This window comes from Tachypleus tridentatus, chromosome 9 (assembly GCF_004210375.1).
Source record: "Tachypleus tridentatus isolate NWPU-2018 chromosome 9, ASM421037v1, whole genome shotgun sequence".
Taxonomy (NCBI): domain Eukaryota; kingdom Metazoa; phylum Arthropoda; class Merostomata; order Xiphosura; family Limulidae; genus Tachypleus; species Tachypleus tridentatus.
In genome coordinates, this window is record NC_134833.1 from 167,472,272 (window position 1) to 167,497,605 (window position 25,334).

A 25,334-nucleotide genomic window follows, 5' to 3' on the forward strand; every position below is an offset into this window, starting at 1 on the left:
AATTAGTGGGACAAGAAGTCAAAAACTTGTACTCCTGACAAGTAAAACTTGTGTTTGTATGATTAGTGGGACAAATAGTCAAAACCTTGTACTCTGACAAGTAAAACTTGTGTTTGTATGATTAGTGGGACAAATAGTCAAAACCTTGTACTCCTGACAAGTAAAACTTGTGTTTGTATGATTAGTGGGACAAATAGTCAAAAACCTTGTACTCCTGACAAGTAAAACTTGTGTTTGTATGATTAGTGGGACAAATAGTCAAAACCTTGTACTCCTGACAAGTAAAACTTGTGTTTGTATGATTAGTGGGACAAATAGTCAAAACCTTGTACTCCTGACAAGTAAAACTTGTGTTTGTATGATTAGTGGGACAAATAGTCAAAAACCTTGTACTCCTGACAAGTAAAACTTGTGTTTGTATGATTAGTGGGACAAATAGTCAAAAACCTTGTACTCCTGACAAGTAAAACTTGTGTTTGTATGATTAGTGGGACAAATAGTCAAAACCTTGTACTCTGACAAGTAAAACTTGTGTTTGTGTATGATTAATGGGACAAATAGTCAAAACCTTGTACTCCTGACAAGTAAAACTTGTGTTTGTATGATTAGTGGGACAAATAGTCAAAACCTTGTACTCCTGACAAGTAAAACTTGTGTTTGTATGATTAGTGGGACAAATAGTCAAAACCTTGTACTCCTGACAAGTAAAACTTGTGTTTGTATGATTAGTGGGACAAATAGTCAAAACCTTGTAAGTAAAATGTGTTCTTGTACTCCTGACAAGTAAAACTTGTGTTTGTATGATTAGTGGGACAAATAGTCAAAAACCTTGTACTCCTGACAAGTAAAACTTGTGTTTGTATGATTAGTGGGACAAATAGTCAAAACCTTGTACTCCTGACAAGTAAAACTTGTGTTTGTATGATTAGTGGGACAAATAGTCAAAACCTTGTACTCCTGACAAGTAAAACTTGTGTTTGTATGATTAGTGGGACAAATAGTCAAAAACCTTGTACTCCTGACAAGTAAAACTTGTGTTTGTATGATTAGTGGGACAAATAGTCAAAAACCTTGTACTCCTGACAAGTAAAACTTGTGTTTGTATGATTAGTGGGACAAATAGTCAAAACCTTGTACTCCTGACAAGTAAAACTTGTGTTTGTATGATTAGTGGGACAAATAGTCAAAAACCTTGTACTCCTGACAAGTAAAACTTGTGTTTGTATGATTAGTGGGACAAATAGTCAAAAACCTTGTACTCCTGACAAGTAAAACTTGTGTTTGTATGATTAGTGGGACAAATAGTCAAAAAACCTTGTACTCCTGACAAGTAAAACTTGTGTTTGTATGATTAGTGGGACAAATAGTCAAAACCTTGTACTCCTGACAAGTAAAACTTGTGTTTGTATGATTAGTGGGACAAATAGTCAAAACCTTGTACTCCTGACAAGTAAAACTTGTGTTTGTATGATTAGTGGGACAAATAGTCAAAACCTTGTACTCCTGACAAGTAAAACTTGTGTTTGTATGATTAGTGGGACAAATAGTCAAAACCTTGTACTCCTGACAAGTAAAACTTGTGTTTGTATGATTAGTGGGACAAATAGTCAAAACCTTGTACTCTGACAAGTAAAACTTGTGTTTGTATGATTAGTGGGACAAATAGTCAAAACCTTGTACTCCTGACAAGTAAAACTTGTGTTTGTATGATTAGTGGGACAAATAGTCAAAACCTTGTACTCCTGACAAGTAAAACTTGTGTTTGTATGATTAGTGGGACAAATAGTCAAAAACCTTGTACTCCTGACAAGTAAAACTTGTGTTTGTATGATTAGTGGGACAAATAGTCAAAAACCTTGTACTCTGACAAGTAAAACTTGTGTTTGTATGATTAGTGGGACAAATAGTCAAAAACCTTGTACTCCTGACAAGTAAAACTTGTGTTTGTATGATTAGTGGGACAAATAGTCAAAACCTTGTACTCCTGACAAGTAAAACTTGTGTTTGTATGATTAGTGGGACAAATAGTCAAAAACCTTGTACTCCTGACAAGTAAAACTTGTGTTTGTATGATTAGTGGGACAAATAGTCAAAACCTTGTACTCCTGACAAGTAAAACTTGTGTTTGTATGATTAGTGGGACAAATAGTCAAAAACCTTGTACTCTGACAAGTAAAACTTGTGTTTGTATGATTAGTGGGACAAATAGTCAAAACCTTGTACTCCTGACAAGTAAAACTTGTGTTTGTATGATTAGTGGGACAAATAGTCAAAACCTTGTACTCCTGACAAGTAAAACTTGTGTTTGTATGATTAGTGGGACAAATAGTCAAAACCTTGTACTCCTGACAAGTAAAACTTGTGTTTGTATGATTAGTGGGACAAATAGTCAAAAACCTTGTACTCCTGACAAGTAAAACTTGTGTTTGTATGATTAGTGGGACAAATAGTCAAAACCTTGTACTCCTGACAAGTAAAACTTGTGTTTGTATGATTAGTGGGACAAATAGTCAAAACCTTGTACTCCTGACAAGTAAAACTTGTGTTTGTATGATTAGTGGGACAAATAGTCAAAACCTTGTACTCCTGACAAGTAAAACTTGTGTTTGTATGATTAGTGGGACAAATAGTCAAAACCTTGTACTCCTGACAAGTAAAACTTGTGTTTGTATGATTAGTGGGACAAATAGTCAAAAACCTTGTACTCCTGACAAGTAAAACTTGTGTTTGTATGATTAGTGGGACAAATAGTCAAAAACCTTGTACTCCTGACAAGTAAAACTTGTGTTTGTATGATTAGTGGGACAAATAGTCAAAAACCTTGTACTCCTGACAAGTAAAACTTGTGTTTGTATGATTAGTGGGACAAATAGTCAAAAACCTTGTACTCCTGACAAGTAAAACTTGTGTTTGTATGATTAGTGGGACAAATAGTCAAAAACCTTGTACTCCTGACAAGTAAAACTTGTGTTTGTATGATTAGTGGGACAAATAGTCAAAAACCTTGTACTCCTGACAAGTAAAACTTGTGTTTGTATGATTAGTGGGACAAATAGTCAAAACCTTGTACTCCTGACAAGTAAAACTTGTGTTTGTATGATTAGTGGGACAAATAGTCAAAACCTTGTACTCCTGACAAGTAAAACTTGTGTTTGTATGATTAGTGGGACAAATAGTCAAAACCTTGTACTCCTGACAAGTAAAACTTGTGTTTGTATGATTAGTGGGACAAATAGTCAAAAACCTTGTACTCCTGACAAGTAAAACTTGTGTTTGTATGATTAGTGGGACAAATAGTCAAAACCTTGTACTCCTGACAAGTAAAACTTGTGTTTGTATGATTAGTGGGACAAATAGTCAAAAACCTTGTACTCCTGACAAGTAAAACTTGTGTTTGTATGATTAGTGGGACAAATAGTCAAAACCTTGTACTCCTGACAAGTAAAACTTGTGTTTGTATGATTAGTGGGACAAATAGTCAAAACCTTGTACTCCTGACAAGTAAAACTTGTGTTTGTATGATTAGTGGGACAAATAGTCAAAACCTTGTACTCCTGACAAGTAAAACTTGTGTTTGTATGATTAGTGGGACAAATAGTCAAAACCTTGTACTCCTGACAAGTAAAACTTGTGTTTGTATGATTAGTGGGACAAATAGTCAAAACCTTGTACTCCTGACAAGTAAAACTTGTGTTTGTATGATTAGTGGGACAAATAGTCAAAACCTTGTACTCCTGACAAGTAAAACTTGTGTTTGTATGATTAGTGGGACAAATAGTCAAAAACCTTGTACTCCTGACAAGTAAAACTTGTGTTTGTATGATTAGTGGGACAAATAGTCAAAACCTTGTACTCCTGACAAGTAAAACTTGTGTTTGTATGATTAGTAGTGTTTGTAAAAACCTTGGACAAATAGTCAATTAACAAATAGTCAAAACCTTGTACTCCTGACAAGTAAAACTTGTGTTTGTATGATTAGTGGGACAAATAGTCAAAACCTTGTACTCCTGACAAGTAAAACTTGTGTTTGTATGATTAGTGGGACAAATAGTCAAAACCTTGTACTCCTGACAAGTAAAACTTGTGTTTGTATGATTAGTGGGACAAATAGTCAAAAACCTTGTACTCCTGACAAGTAAAACTTGTGTTTGTATGATTAGTGGGACAAATAGTCAAAAACCTTGTACTCCTGACAAGTAAAACTTGTGTTTGTATGATTAGTGGGACAAATAGTCAAAACCTTGTACTCCTGACAAGTAAAACTTGTGTTTGTATGATTAGTGGGACAAATAGTCAAAAACCTTGTACTCCTGACAAGTAAAACTTGTGTTTGTATGATTAGTGGGACAAATAGTCAAAACCTTGTACTCCTGACAAGTAAAACTTGTGTTTGTATGATTAGTGGGACAAATAGTCAAAAACCTTGTACTCCTGACAAGTAAAACTTGTGTTTGTATGATTAGTGGGACAAATAGTCAAAAACCTTGTACTCCTGACAAGTAAAACTTGTGTTTGTATGATTAGTGGGACAAATAGTCAAAAACCTTGTACTCCTGACAAGTAAAACTTGTGTTTGTATGATTAGTGGGACAAATAGTCAAAACCTTGTACTCCTGACAAGTAAAACTTGTGTTTGTATGATTAGTGGGACAAATAGTCAAAACCTTGTACTCCTGACAAGTAAAACTTGTGTTTGTATGATTAGTGGGACAAATAGTCAAAAACCTTGTACTCCTGACAAGTAAAACTTGTGTTTGTATGATTAGTGGGACAAATAGTCAAAAACCTTGTACTCCTGACAAGTAAAACTTGTGTTTGTATGATTAGTGGGACAAATAGTCAAAAACCTTGTACTCCTGACAAGTAAAACTTGTGTTTGTATGATTAGTGGGACAAATAGTCAAAAACCTTGTACTCCTGACAAGTAAAACTTGTGTTTGTATGATTAGTGGGACAAATAGTCAAAAACCTTGTACTCCTGACAAGTAAAACTTGTGTTTGTATGATTAGTGGGACAAATAGTCAAAAACCTTGTACTCCTGACAAGTAAAACTTGTGTTTGTATGATTAGTGGGACAAATAGTCAAAACCTTGTACTCCTGACAAGTAAAACTTGTGTTTGTATGATTAGTGGGACAAATAGTCAAAACCTTGTACTCCTGACAAGTAAAACTTGTGTTTGTATGATTAGTGGGACAAATAGTCAAAAACCTTGTACTCCTGACAAGTAAAACTTGTGTTTGTATGATTAGTGGGACAAATAGTCAAAACCTTGTACTCCTGACAAGTAAAACTTGTGTTTGTATGATTAGTGGGACAAATAGTCAAAACCTTGTACTCCTGACAAGTAAAACTTGTGTTTGTATGATTAGTGGGACAAATAGTCAAAAACCTTGTACTCCTGACAAGTAAAACTTGTGTTTGTATGATTAGTGGGACAAATAGTCAAAAACCTTGTACTCCTGACAAGTAAAACTTGTGTTTGTATGATTAGTGGGACAAATAGTCAAAACCTTGTACTCCTGACAAGTAAAACTTGTGTTTGTATGATTAGTGGGACAAATAGTCAAAACCTTGTACTCCTGACAAGTAAAACTTGTGTTTGTATGATTAGTGGGACAAATAGTCAAAACCTTGTACTCCTGACAAGTAAAACTTGTGTTTGTATGATTAGTGGGACAAATAGTCAAAACCTTGTACTCCTGACAAGTAAAACTTGTGTTTGTATGATTAGTGGGACAAATAGTCAAAACCTTGTACTCCTGACAAGTAAAACTTGTGTTTGTATGATTAGTGGGACAAATAGTCAAAAACCTTGTACTCCTGACAAGTAAAACTTGTGTTTGTATGATTAGTGGGACAAATAGTCAAAAACCTTGTACTCCTGACAAGTAAAACTTGTGTTTGTATGATTAGTGGGACAAATAGTCAAAAACCTTGTACTCCTGACAAGTAAAACTTGTGTTTGTATGATTAGTGGGACAAATAGTCAAAACCTTGTACTCTGACAAGTAAAACTTGTGTTTGTATGATTAGTGGGACAAATAGTCAAAACCTTGTACTCCTGACAAGTAAAACTTGTGTTTGTATGATTAGTGGGACAAATAGTCAAAACCTTGTACTCCTGACAAGTAAAACTTGTGTTTGTATGATTAGTGGGACAAATAGTCAAAACCTTGTACTCCTGACAAGTAAAACTTGTGTTTGTATGATTAGTGGGACAAATAGTCAAAAACCTTGTACTCCTGACAAGTAAAACTTGTGTTTGTATGATTAGTGGGACAAATAGTCAAAACCTTGTACTCCTGACAAGTAAAACTTGTGTTTGTATGATTAGTGGGACAAATAGTCAAAACCTTGTACTCCTGACAAGTAAAACTTGTGTTTGTATGATTAGTGGGACAAATAGTCAAAAACCTTGTACTCCTGACAAGTAAAACTTGTGTTTGTATGATTAGTGGGACAAATAGTCAAAACCTTGTACTCCTGACAAGTAAAACTTGTGTTTGTATGATTAGTGGGACAAATAGTCAAAAACCTTGTACTCCTGACAAGTAAAACTTGTGTTTGTATGATTAGTGGGACAAATAGTCAAAACCTTGTACTCCTGACAAGTAAAACTTGTGTTTGTATGATTAGTGGGACAAATAGTCAAAAACCTTGTACTCCTGACAAGTAAAACTTGTGTTTGTATGATTAGTGGGACAAATAGTCAAAACCTTGTACTCCTGACAAGTAAAACTTGTGTTTGTATGATTAGTGGGACAAATAGTCAAAAACCTTGTACTCCTGACAAGTAAAACTTGTGTTTGTATGATTAGTGGGACAAATAGTCAAAACCTTGTACTCCTGACAAGTAAAACTTGTGTTTGTATGATTAGTGGGACAAATAGTCAAAACCTTGTACTCCTGACAAGTAAAACTTGTGTTTGTATGATTAGTGGGACAAATAGTCAAAACCTTGTACTCCTGACAAGTAAAACTTGTGTTTGTATGATTAGTGGGACAAATAGTCAAAACCTTGTACTCCTGACAAGTAAAACTTGTGTTTGTATGATTAGTGGGACAAATAGTCAAAAACCTTGTACTCCTGACAAGTAAAACTTGTGTTTGTATGATTAGTGGGACAAATAGTCAAAAACCTTGTACTCCTGACAAGTAAAACTTGTGTTTGTATGATTAGTGGGACAAATAGTCAAAAACCTTGTACTCCTGACAAGTAAAACTTGTGTTTGTATGATTAGTGGGACAAATAGTCAAAACCTTGTACTCCTGACAAGTAAAACTTGTGTTTGTATGATTAGTGGGACAAATAGTCAAAACCTTGTAACAAGTAAAACTTGTGTTTGTATGATTAGTGGGACAAATAGTCAAAACCCTTGTACTCCTGACAAGTAAAACTTGTGTTTGTATGATTAGTGGGACAAATAGTCAAAACCTTGTACTCCTGACAAGTAAAACTTGTGTTTGTATGATTAGTGGGACAAATAGTCAAAACCTTGTACTCCTGACAAGTAAAACTTGTGTTTGTATGATTAGTGGGACAAATAGTCAAAAACCTTGTACTCCTGACAAGTAAAACTTGTGTTTGTATGATTAGTGGGACAAATAGTCAAAAACCTTGTACTCCTGACAAGTAAAACTTGTGTTTGTATGATTAGTGGGACAAATAGTCAAAAACCTTGTACTCCTGACAAGTAAAACTTGTGTTTGTATGATTAGTGGGACAAATAGTCAAAACCTTGTACTCCTGACAAGTAAAACTTGTGTTTGTATGATTAGTGGGACAAATAGTCAAAACCTTGTACTCCTGACAAGTAAAACTTGTGTTTGTATGATTAGTGGGACAAATAGTCAAAACCTTGTACTCCTGACAAGTAAAACTTGTGTTTGTATGATTAGTGGGACAAATAGTCAAAACCTTGTACTCCTGACAAGTAAAACTTGTGTTTGTATGATTAGTGGGACAAATAGTCAAAAACCTTGTACTCCTGACAAGTAAAACTTGTGTTTGTATGATTAGTGGGACAAATAGTCAAAACCTTGTACTCCTGACAAGTAAAACTTGTGTTTGTATGATTAGTGGGACAAATAGTCAAAACCTTGTACTCCTGGCAAGTAAAACTTGTGTTTGTATGATTAGTGGGACAAATAGTCAAAAACCTTGTACTCCTGACAAGTAAAACTTGTGTTTGTATGAATAGTGGGACAAATAGTCAAAAACTTTGTACTCCTGGCAAGTAAAACTTGTGTTTGTATGATTAGTGGGACAAATAGTCAAAACCTTGTACTCCTGACAAGTAAAACTTGTGTTTGTATGATTAGTGGGACAAATAGTCAAAACCTTGTACTCCTGACAAGTAAAACTTGTGTTTGTATGATTAGTGGGACAAATAGTCAAAACCTTGTACTCCTGACAAGTAAAACTTGTGTTTGTATGATTAGTGGGACAAATAGTCAAAACCTTGTACTCCTGACAAGTAAAACTTGTGTTTGTATGATTAGTGGGACAAATAGTCAAAAACCTTGTACTCCTGACAAGTAAAACTTGTGTTTGTATGATTAGTGGGACAAATAGTCAAAAACCTTGTACTCCTGACAAGTAAAACTTGTGTTTGTATGATTAGTGGGACAAATAGTCAAAACCTTGTACTCCTGACAAGTAAAACTTGTGTTTGTATGATTAGTGGGACAAATAGTCAAAACCTTGTACTCCTGACAAGTAAAACTTGTGTTTGTATGATTAGTGGGACAAATAGTCAAAAACCTTGTACTCCTGACAAGTAAAACTTGTGTTTGTATGATTAGTGGGACAAATAGTCAAAAACCTTGTACTCCTGACAAGTAAAACTTGTGTTTGTATGATTAGTGGGACAAATAGTCAAAACCTTGTACTCCTGACAAGTAAAACTTGTGTTTGTATGATTAGTGGGACAAATAGTCAAAAACCTTGTACTCCTGACAAGTAAAACTTGTGTTTGTATGATTAGTGGGACAAATAGTCAAAAACCTTGTACTCCTGACAAGTAAAACTTGTGTTTGTATGATTAGTGGGACAAATAGTCAAAACCTTGTACTCCTGACAAGTAAAACTTGTGTTTGTATGATTAGTGGGACAAATAGTCAAAACCTTGTACTCCTGACAAGTAAAACTTGTGTTTGTATGATTAGTGGGACAAATAGTCAAAACCTTGTACTCCTGACAAGTAAAACTTGTGTTTGTATGATTAGTGGGACAAATAGTCAAAACCTTGTACTCCTGACAAGTAAAACTTGTGTTTGTATGATTAGTGGGACAAATAGTCAAAACCTTGTACTCCTGACAAGTAAAACTTGTGTTTGTATGATTAGTGGGACAAATAGTCAAAAACCTTGTACTCCTGACAAGTAAAACTTGTGTTTGTATGATTAGTGGGACAAATAGTCAAAAACCTTGTACTCCTGACAAGTAAAACTTGTGTTTGTATGATTAGTGGGACAAATAGTCAAAACCTTGTACTCCTGACAAGTAAAACTTGTGTTTGTATGATTAGTGGGACAAATAGTCAAAAACCTTGTACTCCTGACAAGTAAAACTTGTGTTTGTATGATTAGTGGGACAAATAGTCAAAACCTTGTACTCCTGACAAGTAAAACTTGTGTTTGTATGATTAGTGGGACAAATAGTCAAAACCTTGTACTCCTGACAAGTAAAACTTGTGTTTGTATGATTAGTGGGACAAATAGTCAAAACCTTGTACTCCTGACAAGTAAAACTTGTGTTTGTATGATTAGTGGGACAAATAGTCAAAAACCTTGTACTCCTGACAAGTAAAACTTGTGTTTGTATGATTAGTGGGACAAATAGTCAAAACCTTGTACTCCTGACAAGTAAAACTTGTGTTTGTATGATTAGTGGGACAAATAGTCAAAACCTTGTACTCCTGACAAGTAAAACTTGTGTTTGTATGATTAGTGGGACAAATAGTCAAAAACCTTGTACTCCTGACAAGTAAAACTTGTGTTTGTATGATTAGTGGGACAAATAGTCAAAAACCTTGTACTCCTGACAAGTAAAACTTGTGTTTGTATGATTAGTGGGACAAATAGTCAAAACCTTGTACTCCTGACAAGTAAAACTTGTGTTTGTATGAATAGTGGGACAAATGGTCAAAAACTTTGTACTCCTGACAAGTAAAACTTGTGTTTGTATGATTAGTGGGACAAATAGTCAAAAACCTTGTACTCCTGACAAGTAAAACTTGTGTTTGTATGATTAGTGGGACAAATAGTCAAAACCTTGTACTCCTGACAAGTAAAACTTGTGTTTGTATGATTAGTGGGACAAATAGTCAAAAACCTTGTACTCCTGACAAGTAAAACTTGTGTTTGTATGATTAGTGGGACAAATAGTCAAAAACCTTGTACTCCTGACAAGTAAAACTTGTGTTTGTATGATTAGTGGGACAAATAGTCAAAAACCTTGTACTCCTGACAAGTAAAACTTGTGTTTGTATGATTAGTGGGACAAATAGTCAAAACCTTGTACTCCTGACAAGTAAAACTTGTGTTTGTATGATTAGTGGGACAAATAGTCAAAACCTTGTACTCCTGACAAGTAAAACTTGTGTTTGTATGATTAGTGGGACAAATAGTCAAAAACCTTGTACTCCTGACAAGTAAAACTTGTGTTTGTATGATTAGTGGGACAAATAGTCAAAAACCTTGTACTCCTGACAAGTAAAACTTGTGTTTGTATGATTAGTGGGACAAATAGTCAAAAACCTTGTACTCCTGACAAGTAAAACTTGTGTTTGTATGATTAGTGGGACAAATAGTCAAAAACCTTGTACTCCTGACAAGTAAAACTTGTGTTTGTATGATTAGTGGGACAAATAGTCAAAAACCTTGTACTCCTGACAAGTAAAACTTGTGTTTGTATGATTAGTGGGACAAATAGTCAAAACCTTGTACTCCTGACAAGTAAAACTTGTGTTTGTATGATTAGTGGGACAAATAGTCAAAACCTTGTACTCCTGACAAGTAAAACTTGTGTTTGTATGATTAGTGGGACAAATAGTCAAAAACCTTGTACTCCTGACAAGTAAAACTTGTGTTTGTATGATTAGTGGGACAAATAGTCAAAAACCTTGTACTCCTGACAAGTAAAACTTGTGTTTGTATGATTAGTGGGACAAATAGTCAAAACCTTGTACTCCTGACAAGTAAAACTTGTACTCCTGACAAGTAAAACTTGTGTTTGTATGATTAGTGGGACAAATAGTCAAAAACCTTGTACTCCTGACAAGTAAAACTTGTGTTTGTATGATTAGTGGGACAAATAGTCAAAACCTTGTACTCCTGACAAGTAAAACTTGTGTTTGTATGATTAGTGGGACAAATAGTCAAAACCTTGTACTCCTGACAAGTAAAACTTGTGTTTGTATGATTAGTGGGACAAATAGTCAAAACCTTGTACTCCTGACAAGTAAAACTTGTGTTTGTATGATTAGTGGGACAAATAGTCAAAACCTTGTACTCCTGACAAGTAAAACTTGTGTTTGTATGATTAGTGGGACAAATAGTCAAAACCTTGTACTCCTGACAAGTAAAACTTGTGTTTGTATGATTAGTGGGACAAATAGTCAAAACCTTGTACTCCTGACAAGTAAAACTTGTGTTTGTATGATTAGTGGGACAAATAGTCAAAACCTTGTACTCCTGACAAGTAAAACTTGTGTTTGTATGATTAGTGGGACAAATAGTCAAAACCTTGTACTCCTGACAAGTAAAACTTGTGTTTGTATGATTAGTGGGACAAATAGTCAAAAACCTTGTACTCCTGACAAGTAAAACTTGTGTTTGTATGATTAGTGGGACAAATAGTCAAAAACCTTGTACTCCTGACAAGTAAAACTTGTGTTTGTATGATTAGTGGGACAAATAGTCAAAAACCTTGTACTCCTGACAAGTAAAACTTGTGTTTGTATGATTAGTGGGACAAATAGTCAAAAACCTTGTACTCCTGACAAGTAAAACTTGTGTTTGTATGATTAGTGGGACAAATAGTCAAAAACCTTGTACTCCTGACAAGTAAAACTTGTGTTTGTATGATTAGTGGGACAAATAGTCAAAACCTTGTACTCCTGACAAGTAAAACTTGTGTTTGTATGATTAGTGGGACAAATAGTCAAAAACCTTGTACTCCTGACAAGTAAAACTTGTGTTTGTATGATTAGTGGGACAAATAGTCAAAAACCTTGTACTCCTGACAAGTAAAACTTGTGTTTGTATGATTAGTGGGACAAATAGTCAAAACCTTGTACTCCTGACAAGTAAAACTTGTGTTTGTATGATTAGTGGGACAAATAGTCAAAACCTTGTACTCCTGACAAGTAAAACTTGTGTTTGTATGATTAGTGGGACAAATAGTCAAAACCTTGTACTCCTGACAAGTAAAACTTGTGTTTGTATGATTAGTGGGACAAATAGTCAAAAACCTTGTACTCCTGACAAGTAAAACTTGTGTTTGTATGATTAGTGGGACAAATAGTCAAAACCTTGTACTCCTGACAAGTAAAACTTGTGTTTGTATGATTAGTGGGACAAATAGTCAAAACCTTGTACTCCTGACAAGTAAAACTTGTGTTTGTATGATTAGTGGGACAAATAGTCAAAACCTTGTACTCCTGACAAGTAAAACTTGTGTTTGTATGATTAGTGGGACAAATAGTCAAAAACCTTGTACTCCTGACAAGTAAAACTTGTGTTTGTATGATTAGTAGTGGGACAAATAGTCAAAAACCTTGTACTCCTGACAAGTAAAACTTGTGTTTGTATGATTAGTGGGACAAATAGTCAAAACCTTGTACTCCTGACAAGTAAAACTTGTGTTTGTATGATTAGTGGGACAAATAGTCAAAACCTTGTACTCCTGACAAGTAAAACTTGTGTTTGTATGATTAGTGGGACAAATAGTCAAAAACCTTGTACTCCTGACAAGTAAAACTTGTGTTTGTATGATTAGTGGGACAAATAGTCAAAACCTTGTACTCCTGACAAGTAAAACTTGTGTTTGTATGATTAGTGGGACAAATAGTCAAAAACCTTGTACTCCTGACAAGTAAAACTTGTGTTTGTATGATTAGTGGGACAAATAGTCAAAACCTTGTACTCCTGACAAGTAAAACTTGTGTTTGTATGATTAGTGGGACAAATAGTCAAAACCTTGTACTCCTGACAAGTAAAACTTGTGTTTGTATGATTAGTGGGACAAATAGTCAAAAACCTTGTACTCCTGACAAGTAAAACTTGTGTTTGTATGATTAGTGGGACAAATAGTCAAAACCTTGTACTTGTACTCCTGACAAGTAAAACTTGTGTTTGTATGATTAGTGGGACAAATAGTCAAAACCTTGTACTCCTGACAAGTAAAACTTGTGTTTGTATGATTAGTGGGACAAATAGTCAAAAACCTTGTACTCCTGACAAGTAAAACTTGTGTTTGTATGATTAGTGGGACAAATAGTCAAAACCTTGTACTCCTGACAAGTAAAACTTGTGTTTGTATGATTAGTGGGACAAATAGTCAAAACCTTGTACTCCTGACAAGTAAAACTTGTGTTTGTATGATTAGTGGGACAAATAGTCAAAACCTTGTACTCCTGACAAGTAAAACTTGTGTTTGTATGATTAGTGGGACAAATAGTCAAAAACCTTGTACTCCTGACAAGTAAAACTTGTGTTTGTATGATTAGTGGGACAAATAGTCAAAAACCTTGTACTCCTGACAAGTAAAACTTGTGTTTGTATGATTAGTGGGACAAATAGTCAAAAACCTTGTACTCCTGACAAGTAAAACTTGTGTTTGTATGATTAGTGGGACAAATAGTCAAAACCTTGTACTCCTGACAAGTAAAACTTGTGTTTGTATGATTAGTGGGACAAATAGTCAAAACCTTGTACTCCTGACAAGTAAAACTTGTGTTTGTATGATTAGTGGGACAAATAGTCAAAAACCTTGTACTCCTGACAAGTAAAACTTGTGTTTGTATGATTAGTGGGACAAATAGTCAAAAACCTTGTACTCCTGACAAGTAAAACTTGTGTTTGTATGATTAGTGGGACAAATAGTCAAAACCTTGTACTCCTGACAAGTAAAACTTGTGTTTGTATGATTAGTGGGACAAATAGTCAAAAACCTTGTACTCCTGACAAGTAAAACTTGTGTTTGTATGATTAGTGGGACAAATAGTCAAAAACCTTGTACTCCTGACAAGTAAAACTTGTGTTTGTATGATTAGTGGGACAAATAGTCAAAACCTTGTACCTTGTACTCCCTGTACAAGTAAAACTTGTGTTTGTATGATTAGTGGGACAAATAGTCAAAACCTTGTACTCCTGACAAGTAAAACTTGTGTTTGTATGATTAGTGGGACAAATAGTCAAAACCTTGTACTCCTGACAAGTAAAACTTGTGTTTGTATGATTAGTGGGACAAATAGTCAAAAACCTTGTACTCCTGACAAGTAAAACTTGTGTTTGTATGATTAGTGGGACAAATAGTCAAAAACCTTGTACTCCTGACAAGTAAAACTTGTGTTTGTATGATTAGTGGGACAAATACAAATAGTCAAAAACCTTGTACTCCTGACAAGTAAAACTTGTGTTTGTATGATTAGTGGGACAAATAGTCAAAAACCTTGTACTCCTGACAAGTAAAACTTGTGTTTGTATGATTAGTGGGACAAATAGTCAAAACCTTGTACTCCTGACAAGTAAAACTTGTGTTTGTATGATTAGTGGGACAAATAGTCAAAACCTTGTACTTGTAAAACTCAAATAGTCTGACAAGTAAAACTTGTGTTTGTATGATTAGTGGGACAAATAGTCAAAAACCTTGTACTCCTGACAAGTAAAACTTGTGTTTGTATGATTAGTGGGACAAATAGTCAAAAACCTTGTACTCCTGACAAGTAAAACTTGTGTTTGTATGATTAGTGGGACAAATAGTCAAAAACCTTGTACCTGACAAGTAAAACTTGTGTTTGTATGATTAGTGGGACAAATAGTCAAAACCTTGTACACAAGTAAAACTTGTGTTTGTATGATTAGTGGGACAAATAGTCAAAACCTTGTACTCCTGACAAGTAAAACTTGTGTTTGTATGATTAGTGGGACAAATAGTCAAAACCTTGTACTCCTGACAAGTAAAACTTGTGTTTGTATGATTAGTGGGACAAATAGTCAAAACCTTGTACTCCTGACAAGTAAAACTTGTGTTTGTATGATTAGTGGGACAAATAGTCAAAAACCTTGTACTCCTGACAAGTAAAACTTGTGTTTGTATGATTAGTGGGACAAATAGTCAAAACCTTGTACTCCTGACAAGTAAAACTTGTGTTTGTATGATTAGTGGGACAAATAGTCAAAACCTTGTACTCCTGACAAGTAAAACTTGTGTTTGTATGATTAGTGGGACAAATAGTCAAAACCTTGTACTCCTGACAAGTAAAACTTGTGTTTGTATGATTAGTGGGACAAATAGTCAAAACCTTGTACTCCTGACAAGTAAAACTTGTGTTTGTATGATTAGTGGGACAAATAGTCAAAACCTTGTACTCCTGACAAGTAAAACTTGTGTTTGTATGATTAGTGGGACAAATAGTCAAAACCTTGTACTCCTGACAAGTAAAACTTGTGTTTGTATGATTAGTGGGACAAATAGTCAAAAACCTTGTACTCCTGACAAGTAAAACTTGTGTTTGTATGATTAGTGGGACAAATAGTCAAAACCTTGTACTCCTGACAAGTAAAACTTGTGTTTGTATGATTAGTGGGACAAATAGTCAAAACCTTGTACTCCTGACAAGTAAAACTTGTGTTTGTATGATTAGTGGGACAAATAGTCAAAAACCTTGTACTCCTGACAAGTAAAACTTGTGTTTGTATGATTAGTGGGACAAATAGTCAAAAACCTTGTACTCCTGACAAGTAAAACTTGTGTTTGTATGATTAGTGGGACAAATAGTCAAAAACCTTGTACTCCTGACAAGTAAAACTTGTGTTTGTATGATTAGTGGGACAAATAGTCAAAACCTTGTACTCCTGACAAGTAAAACTTGTGTTTGTATGATTAGTGGGACAAATAGTCAAAACCTTGTACTCCTGACAAGTAAAACTTGTGTTTGTATGATTAGTGGGACAAATAGTCAAAACCTTGTACTCCTGACAAGTAAAACTTGTGTTTGTATGATTAGTGGGACAAATAGTCAAAAACCTTGTACTCCTGACAAGTAAAACCTTGTACTCCTGACAAGTAAAACTTGTGTTTGTATGATTAGTGGGACAAATAGTCAAAACCTTGTACTCCTGACAAGTAAAACTTGTGTTTGTATGATTAGTGGGACAAATAGTCAAAACCTTGTACTCCTGACAAGTAAAACTTGTGTTTGTATGATTAGTGGGACAAATAGTCAAAACCTTGTACTCCTGACAAGTAAAACTTGTGTTTGTATGATTAGTGGGACAAATAGTCAAAAACCTTGTACTCCTGACAAGTAAAACTTGTGTTTGTATGATTAGTGGGACAAATAGTCAAAAACCTTGTACTCCTGACAAGTAAAACTTGTGTTTGTATGATTAGTGGGACAAATAGTCAAAACCTTGTACTCCTGACAAGTAAAACTTGTGTTTGTATGATTAGTGGGACAAATAGTCAAAACCTTGTACTCCTGACAAGTAAAACTTGTGTTTGTATGATTAGTGGGACAAATAGTCAAAACCTTGTACTCCTGACAAGTAAAACTTGTGTTTGTATGATTAGTGGGACAAATAGTCAAAACCTTGTACTCCTGACAAGTAAAACTTGTGTTTGTATGATTAGTGGGACAAATAGTCAAAACCTTGTACTCCTGACAAGTAAAACTTGTGTTTGTATGATTAGTGGGACAAATAGTCAAAACCTTGTACTCCTGACAAGTAAAACTTGTGTTTGTATGATTAGTGGGACAAATAGTCAAAAACCTTGTACTCCTGACAAGTAAAACTTGTGTTTGTATGATTAGTGGGACAAATAGTCAAAACCTTGTACTCCTGACAAGTAAAACTTGTGTTTGTATGATTAGTGGGACAAATAGTCAAAACCTTGTACTCCTGACAAGTAAAACTTGTGTTTGTATGATTAGTGGGACAAATAGTCAAAACCTTGTACTCCTGACAAGTAAAACTTGTGTTTGTATGATTAGTGGGACAAATAGTCAAAAACCTTGTACTCCTGACAAGTAAAACTTGTGTTTGTATGATTAGTGGGACAAATAGTCAAAAACCTTGTACTCCTGACAAGTAAAACTTGTGTTTGTATGATTAGTGGGACAAATAGTCAAAACCTTGTACTCCTGACAAGTAAAACTTGTGTTTGTATGATTAGTGGGACAAATAGTCAAAACCTTGTACTCCTGACAAGTAAAACTTGTGTTTGTATGATTAGTGGGACAAATAGTCAAAACCTTGTACTCCTGACAAGTAAAACTTGTGTTTGTATGATTAGTGGGACAAATAGTCAAAAACCTTGTACTCCTGACAAGTAAAACTTGTGTTTGTATGATTAGTGGGACAAATAGTCAAAACCTTGTACTCCTGACAAGTAAAACTTGTGTTTGTATGATTAGTGGGACAAATAGTCAAAACCTTGTACTCCTGACAAGTAAAACTTGTGTTTGTATGATTAGTGGGACAAATAGTCAAAAACCTTGTACTCCTGACAAGTAAAACTTGTGTTTGTATGATTAGTGGGACAAATAGTCAAAAACCTTGTACTCCTGACAAGTAAAACTTGTGTTTGTATGATTAGTGGGACAAATAGTCAAAACCTTGTACTCCTGACAAGTAAAACTTGTGTTTGTATGATTAGTGGGACAAATAGTCAAAACCTTGTACTCCTGACAAGTAAAACTTGTGTTTGTATGATTAGTGGGACAAATAGTCAAAAACCTTGTACTCCTGACAAGTAAAACTTGTGTTTGTATGATTAGTGGGACAAATAGTCAAAACCTTGTACTCCTGACAAGTAAAACTTGTGTTTGTATGATTAGTGGGACAAATAGTCAAAACCTTGTACTCCTGACAAGTAAAACTTGTGTTTGTATGATTAGTGGGACAAATAGTCAAAACCTTGTACTCCTGACAAGTAAAACTTGTGTTTGTATGATTAGTGGGACAAATAGTCAAAACCTTGTACTCCTGACAAGTAAAACTTGTGTTTGTATGATTAGTGGGACAAATAGTCAAAAACCTTGTACTCCTGACAAGTAAAACTTGTGTTTGTATGATTAGTGGGACAAATAGTCAAAAACCTTGTACTCCTGACAAGTAAAACTTGTGTTTGTATGATTAGTGGGACAAATAGTCAAAACCTTGTACTCCTGACAAGTAAAACTTGTGTTTGTATGATTAGTGGGACAAATAGTCAAAAACCTTGTACTCCTGACAAGTAAAACTTGTGTTTGTATGATTAGTGGGACAAATAGTCAAAAACCTTGTACTCCTGACAAGTAAAACTTGTGTTTGTATGATTAGTGGGACAAATAGTCAAAAACCTTGTACTCCTGACAAGTAAAACTTGTGTTTGTATGATTAGTGGGACAAATAGTCAAAAACCTTGTACTCCTGACAAGTAAAACTTGTGTTTGTATGATTAGTGGGACAAATAGTCAAAACCTTGTACTCCTGACAAGTAAAACTTGTGTTTGTATGATTAGTGGGACAAATAGTCAAAACCTTGTACTCCTGACAAGTAAAACTTGTGTTTGTATGATTAGTGGGACAAATAGTCAAAACCTTGTACTCCTGACAAGTAAAACTTGTGTTTGTATGATTAGTGGGACAAATAGTCAAAACCTTGTACTCCTGACAAGTAAAACTTGTGTTTGTATGATTAGTGGGACAAATAGTCAAAACCTTGTACTCCTGACAAGTAAAACTTGTGTTTGTATGATTAGTGGGACAAATAGTCAAAAACCTTGTACTCCTGACAAGTAAAACTTGTGTTTGTATGATTAGTGGGACAAATAGTCAAAACCTTGTACTCCTGACAAGTAAAACTTGTGTTTGTATGATTAGTGGGACAAATAGTCAAAACCTTGTACTCCTGACAAGTAAAACTTGTGTTTGTATGATTAGTGGGACAAATAGTCAAAACCTTGTACTCCTGACAAGTAAAACTTGTGTTTGTATGATTAGTGGGACAAATAGTCAAAACCTTGTACTCCTGACAAGTAAAACTTGTGTTTGTATGATTAGTGGGACAAATAGTCAAAAACCTTGTACTCCTGACAAGTAAAACTTGTGTTTGTATGATTAGTGGGACAAATAGTCAAAACCTTGTACTCCTGACAAGTAAAACTTGTGTTTGTATGATTAGTGGGACAAATAGTCAAAAACCTTGTACTCCTGACAAGTAAAACTTGTGTTTGTATGATTAGTGGGACAAATAGTCAAAAACCTTGTACTCCTGACAAGTAAAACTTGTGTTTGTATGATTAGTGGGACAAATAGTCAAAAACCTTGTACTCCTGACAAGTAAAACTTGTGTTTGTATGATTAGTGGGACAAATAGTCAAAACCTTGTACTCCTGACAAGTAAAACTTGTGTTTGTATGACAAATTAGTGGGACAAATAGTCAAAACCTTGTACTCCTGACAAGTAAAACTTGTGTTTGTATGATTAGTGGGACAAATAGTCAAAACCTTGTACTCCTGACAAGTAAAACTTGTGTTTGTATGATTAGTGGGACAAATAGTCAAAACCTTGTACTCCTGACAAGTAAAACTTGTGTTTGTATGATTAGTGGGACAAATAGTCAAAACCTTGTACTCCTGACAAGTAAAACTTGTGTTTGTATGATTAGTGGGACAAATAGTCAAAAACCTTGTACTCCTGACAAGTAAAACTTGTGTTTGTATGATTAGTGGGACAAATAGTCAAAACCTTGTACTCCTGACAAGTAAAACTTGTGTTTGTATGATTAGTGGGACAAATAGTCAAAACCTTGTACACAAAAAACTTGTGTTTGTATGATTAGTGGGACAAATAGTCAAAAACCTTGTACTCCTGACAAGTAAAACTTGTGTTTGTATGATTAGTGGGACAAATAGTCAAAACCTTGTACTCCTGACAAGTAAAACTTGTGTTTGTATGATTAGTGGGACAAATAGTCAAAACCTTGTACTCCTGACAAGTAAAACTTGTGTTTGTATGATTAGTGGGACAAATAGTCAAAACCTTGTACTCCTGACAAGTAAAACTTGTGTTTGTATGATTAGTGGGACAAATAGTCAAAACCTTGTACTCCTGACAAGTAAAACTTGTGTTTGTATGATTAGTGGGACAAATAGTCAAAACCTTGTACTCCTGACAAGTAAAACTTGTGTTTGTATGATTAGTGGGACAAATAGTCAAAACCTTGTACTCCTGACAAGTAAAACTTGTGTTTGTATGATTAGTGGGACAAATAGTCAAAAACCTTGTACTCCTGACAAGTAAAACTTGTGTTTGTATGATTAGTGGGACAAATAGTCAAAAACCTTGTACTCCTGACAAGTAAAACTTGTGTTTGTATGATTAGTGGGACAAATAGTCAAAAACCTTGTACTCCTGACAAGTAAAACTTGTGTTTGTATGATTAGTGGGACAAATAGTCAAAAACCTTGTACTCCTGACAAGTAAAACTTGTGTTTGTATGATTAGTGGGACAAATAGTCAAAACCTTGTACTCCTGACAAGTAAAACTTGTGTTTGTATGATTAGTGGGACAAATAGTCAAAACCTTGTACTCCTGACAAGTAAAACTTGTGTTTGTATGATTAGTGGGACAAATAGTCAAAACCTTGTACTCCTGGCAAGTAAAACTTGTGTTTGTATGATTAGTGGGACAAATAGTCAAAACCTTGTACTCCTGACAAGTAAAACTTGTGTTTGTATGATTAGTGGGACAAATAGTCAAAACCTTGTACTCCTGACAAGTAAAACTTGTGTTTGTATGATTAGTGGGACAAATAGTCAAAAACCTTGTACTCCTGACAAGTAAAACTTGTGTTTGTATGATTAGTGGGACAAATAGTCAAAACCTTGTACTCCTGACAAGTAAAACTTGTGTTTGTATGATTAGTGGGACAAATAGTCAAAAACCTTGTACTCCTGACAAGTAAAACTTGTGTTTGTATGATTAGTGGGACAAATAGTCAAAACCTTGTACTCCTGACAAGTAAAACTTGTGTTTGTATGATTAGTGGGACAAATAGTCAAAAACCTTGTACTCCTGACAAGTAAAACTTGTGTTTGTATGATTAGTGGGACAAATAGTCAAAACCTTGTACTCCTGACAAGTAAAACTTGTGTTTGTATGATTAGTGGGACAAATAGTCAAAAACCTTGTACTCCTGACAAGTAAAACTTGTGTTTGTATGATTAGTGGGACAAATAGTCAAAACCTTGTACTCCTGACAAGTAAAACTTGTGTTTGTATGATTAGTGGGACAAATAGTCAAAACCTTGTACTCCTGACAAGTAAAACTTGTGTTTGTATGATTAGTGGGACAAATAGTCAAAACCTTGTACTCCTGACAAGTAAAACTTGTGTTTGTATGATTAGTGGGACAAATAGTCAAAACCTTGTACTCCTGTACAAGTAAAACTTGTGTTTGTATGATTAGTGGGACAAATAGTCAAAACCTTGTACTCCTGACAAGTAAAACTTGTGTTTGTATGATTAGTGGGACAAATAGTCAAAACCTTGTACTCCTGACAAGTAAAACTTGTGTTTGTATGATTAGTGGGACAAATAGTCAAAACCTTGTACTCCTGACAAGTAAAACTTGTGTTTGTATGATTAGTGGGACAAATAGTCAAAAACCTTGTACTCCTGACAAGTAAAACTTGTGTTTGTATGATTAGTGGGACAAATAGTCAAAACCTTGTACTCCTGACAAGTAAAACTTGTGTTTGTATGATTAGTGGGACAAATAGTCAAAACCTTGTACTCCTGACAAGTAAAACTTGTGTTTGTATGATTAGTGGGACAAATAGTCAAAACCTTGTACTCCTGACAAGTAAAACTTGTGTTTGTATGATTAGTGGGACAAATAGTCAAAAACCTTGTACTCCTGACAAGTAAAACTTGTGTTTGTATGATTAGTGGGACAAATAGTCAAAAACCTTGTACTCCTGACAAGTAAAACTTGTGTTTGTATGATTAGTGGGACAAATAGTCAAAACCTTGTACTCCTGACAAGTAAAACTTGTGTTTGTATGATTAGTGGGACAAATAGTCAAAAACCTTGTACTCCTGACAAGTAAAACTTGTGTTTGTATGATTAGTGGGACAAATAGTCAAAACCTTGTACTCCTGACAAGTAAAACTTGTGTTTGTATGATTAGTGGGACAAATAGTCAAAACCTTGTACTCCTGACAAGTAAAACTTGTGTTTGTATGATTAGTGGGACAAATAGTCAAAACCTTGTACTCCTGGCAAGTAAAACTTGTGTTTGTATGATTAGTGGGACAAATAGTCAAAAACCTTGTACTCCTGACAAGTAAAACTTGTGTTTGTATGATTAGTGGGACAAATAGTCAAAATCCTTGTACTCCTGACAAGTAAAACTTGTGTTTGTATGATTAGTGGGACAAATAGTCAAAACCTTGTACTCCTGACAAGTAAAACTTGTGTTTGTATGATTAGTGGGACAAATAGTCAAAAACCTTGTACTCCTGACAAGTAAAACTTGTGTTTGTATGATTAGTGGGACAAATAGTCAAAAACCTTGTACTCCTGACAAGTAAAACTTGTGTTTGTATGATTAGTGGGACAAATAGTCAAAACCTTGTACTCCTGACAAGTAAAACTTGTGTTTGTATGATTAGTGGGACAAATAGTCAAAAACCTTGTACTCCTGACAAGTAAAACTTGTGTTTGTATGATTAGTGGGACAAATAGTCAAAAACCTTGTACTCCTGACAAGTAAAACTTGTGTTTGTATGATTAGTGGGACAAATAGTCAAAAACCTTGTACTCCTGACAAGTAAAACTTGTGTTTGTATGATTAGTGGGACAAATAGTCAAAACCTTGTACTCCTGACAAGTAAAACTTGTGTTTGTATGATTAGTGGGACAAATAGTCAAAACCTTGTACTCCTGACAAGTAAAACTTGTGTTTGTATGATTAGTGGGACAAATAGTCAAAACCTTGTACTCCTGACAAGTAAAACTTGTGTTTGTATGATTAGTGGGACAAATAGTCAAAAACCTTGTACTCCTGACAAGTAAAACTTGTGTTTGTATGATTAGTGGGACAAATAGTCAAAACCTTGTACTCCTGACAAGTAAAACTTGTGTTTGTATGATTAGTGGGACAAATAGTCAAAAACCTTGTACTCCTGACAAGTAAAACTTGTGTTTGTATGATGACAAATAGTAAAACCTTGTACTCCTGGTAAAACTTGTGTTTGTATGATTAGTGGGACAAATAGTCAAAACCTTGTACTCCTGACAAATAGTAAAACTTGTGTTTGTATGATTAGTGGGACAAATAGTCAAAAACCTTGTACTCCTGACAAGTAAAACTTGTGTTTGTATGATTAGTGGGACAAATAGTCAAAAACCTTGTACTCCTGACAAGTAAAACTTGTGTTTGTATGATTAGTGGGACAAATAGTCAAAAACCTTGTACTCCTGACAAGTAAAACTTGTGTTTGTATGATTAGTGGGACAAATAGTCAAAACCTTGTACTCCTGACAAGTAAAACTTGTGTTTGTATGATTAGTGGGACAAATAGTCAAAAACCTTGTACTCCTGACAAGTAAAACTTGTGTTTGTATGATTAGTGGGACAAATAGTCAAAAACCTTGTACTCCTGACAAGTAAAACTTGTGTTTGTATGATTAGTGGGACAAATAGACAAAACCTTGTACTCCTGACAAGTAAAACTTGTGTTTGTATGATTAGTGGGACAAATAGTCAAAAACCTTGTACTCCTGACAAGTAAAACTTGTGTTTGTATGATTAGTGGGACAAATAGTCAAAACCTTGTACTCCTGACAAGTAAAACTTGTGTTTGTATGATTAGTGGGACAAATAGTCAAAAACCTTGTACTCCTGACAAGTAAAACTTGTGTTTGTATGATTAGTGGGACAAATAGTCAAAACCTTGTACTCCTGACAAGTAAAACTTGTGTTTGTATGATTAGTGGGACAAATAGTCAAAACCTTGTACTCCTGGCAAGTAAAACTTGTGTTTGTATGATTAGTGGGACAAATAGTCAAAACCTTGTACTCCTGACAAGTAAAACTTGTGTTTGTATGAATAGTGGGACAAATAGTCAAAAGCCTTGTACTCCTGACAAGTAAAACTTGTGTTTGTATGATTAGTGGGACAAATAGTCAAAAACCTTGTACTCCTGACAAGTAAAACTTGTGTTTGTATGATTAGTGGGACAAATAGTCAAAAACCTTGTACTCCTGCCAAGTAAAACTTGTGTTTGTATGATTAGTGGGACAAATAGTCAAAAACCTTGTACTCCTGACAAGTAAAACTTGTGTTTGTATGATTAGTGGGACAAATAGTCAAAAACCTTGTACTCCTGACAAGTAAAACTTGTGTTTGTATGATTATTGGGACAAATAGTCAAAAACCTTGTACTCCTGGCAAGCAAAACTTGTGTTTGTATGATTAGAGGGACAAATAGTCAAAAACCTTGTACTCCTGACAAGTAAAACTTGTGTTTGTATAATTAGTGGGACAAATAGTCAAAAACCTTGTACTCCTGACAAGTAAAACTTGTGTTTGTATGAATAGTGGGACAAATAGTCAAAAACCTTGTACTCCTGGCAAGCAAAACTTGCGTTTGTATGATTAGTGGGACAAATAGTCAAAAACCTTGTACTCCTGCCAAGTAAAACTTGTGTTTGTATGATTAGTGGGACAAATAGTCAACGTAACTGTGCATTTGTGATAAAAGCACCAAATGCAACACATTTGATCTACATGTTAAAGTGCTTATTTCTATAGTGGGAAGCTTTTCAAACTTCCCACCATATGTGAAACTAAACAAGAGTTAGAGAAATGACTTAAGTGTCTGGCTCAATATCAGCCAATACAACAGAAGGTTACTCAATAAAGAGAAATACTGAAAAATGTATTTATGATGTTCAGTGATTTTCTAAAGATAGTAGTTTATAATAAAAAATATATTTTACAGTCTGTTTCCATCCTTTCCTAGTCAAGAGCGTCCTGTGTATGGCCAAACATGGTCACCTTGATAGGCAGTTCACTTGACCTGTCTGACATGAAGGCAATCAT

General features: G+C 34.7%; 1 protein-coding gene across 1 annotated transcript in view; it reads right to left on the bottom strand.

Moving 5' to 3' along the window:
* Positions 1 to 25,334, bottom strand: part of LOC143227573 (nesprin-1-like) — a 65,376-nt gene extending 40,042 nt beyond the window's left edge. The window contains exon 1 of the mRNA XM_076459002.1: positions 25,290 to 25,334. Within this exon, the coding sequence (XP_076315117.1) occupies positions 25,290 to 25,334 (45 nt within the window). The remainder of the gene's footprint in view (positions 1 to 25,289) is intronic.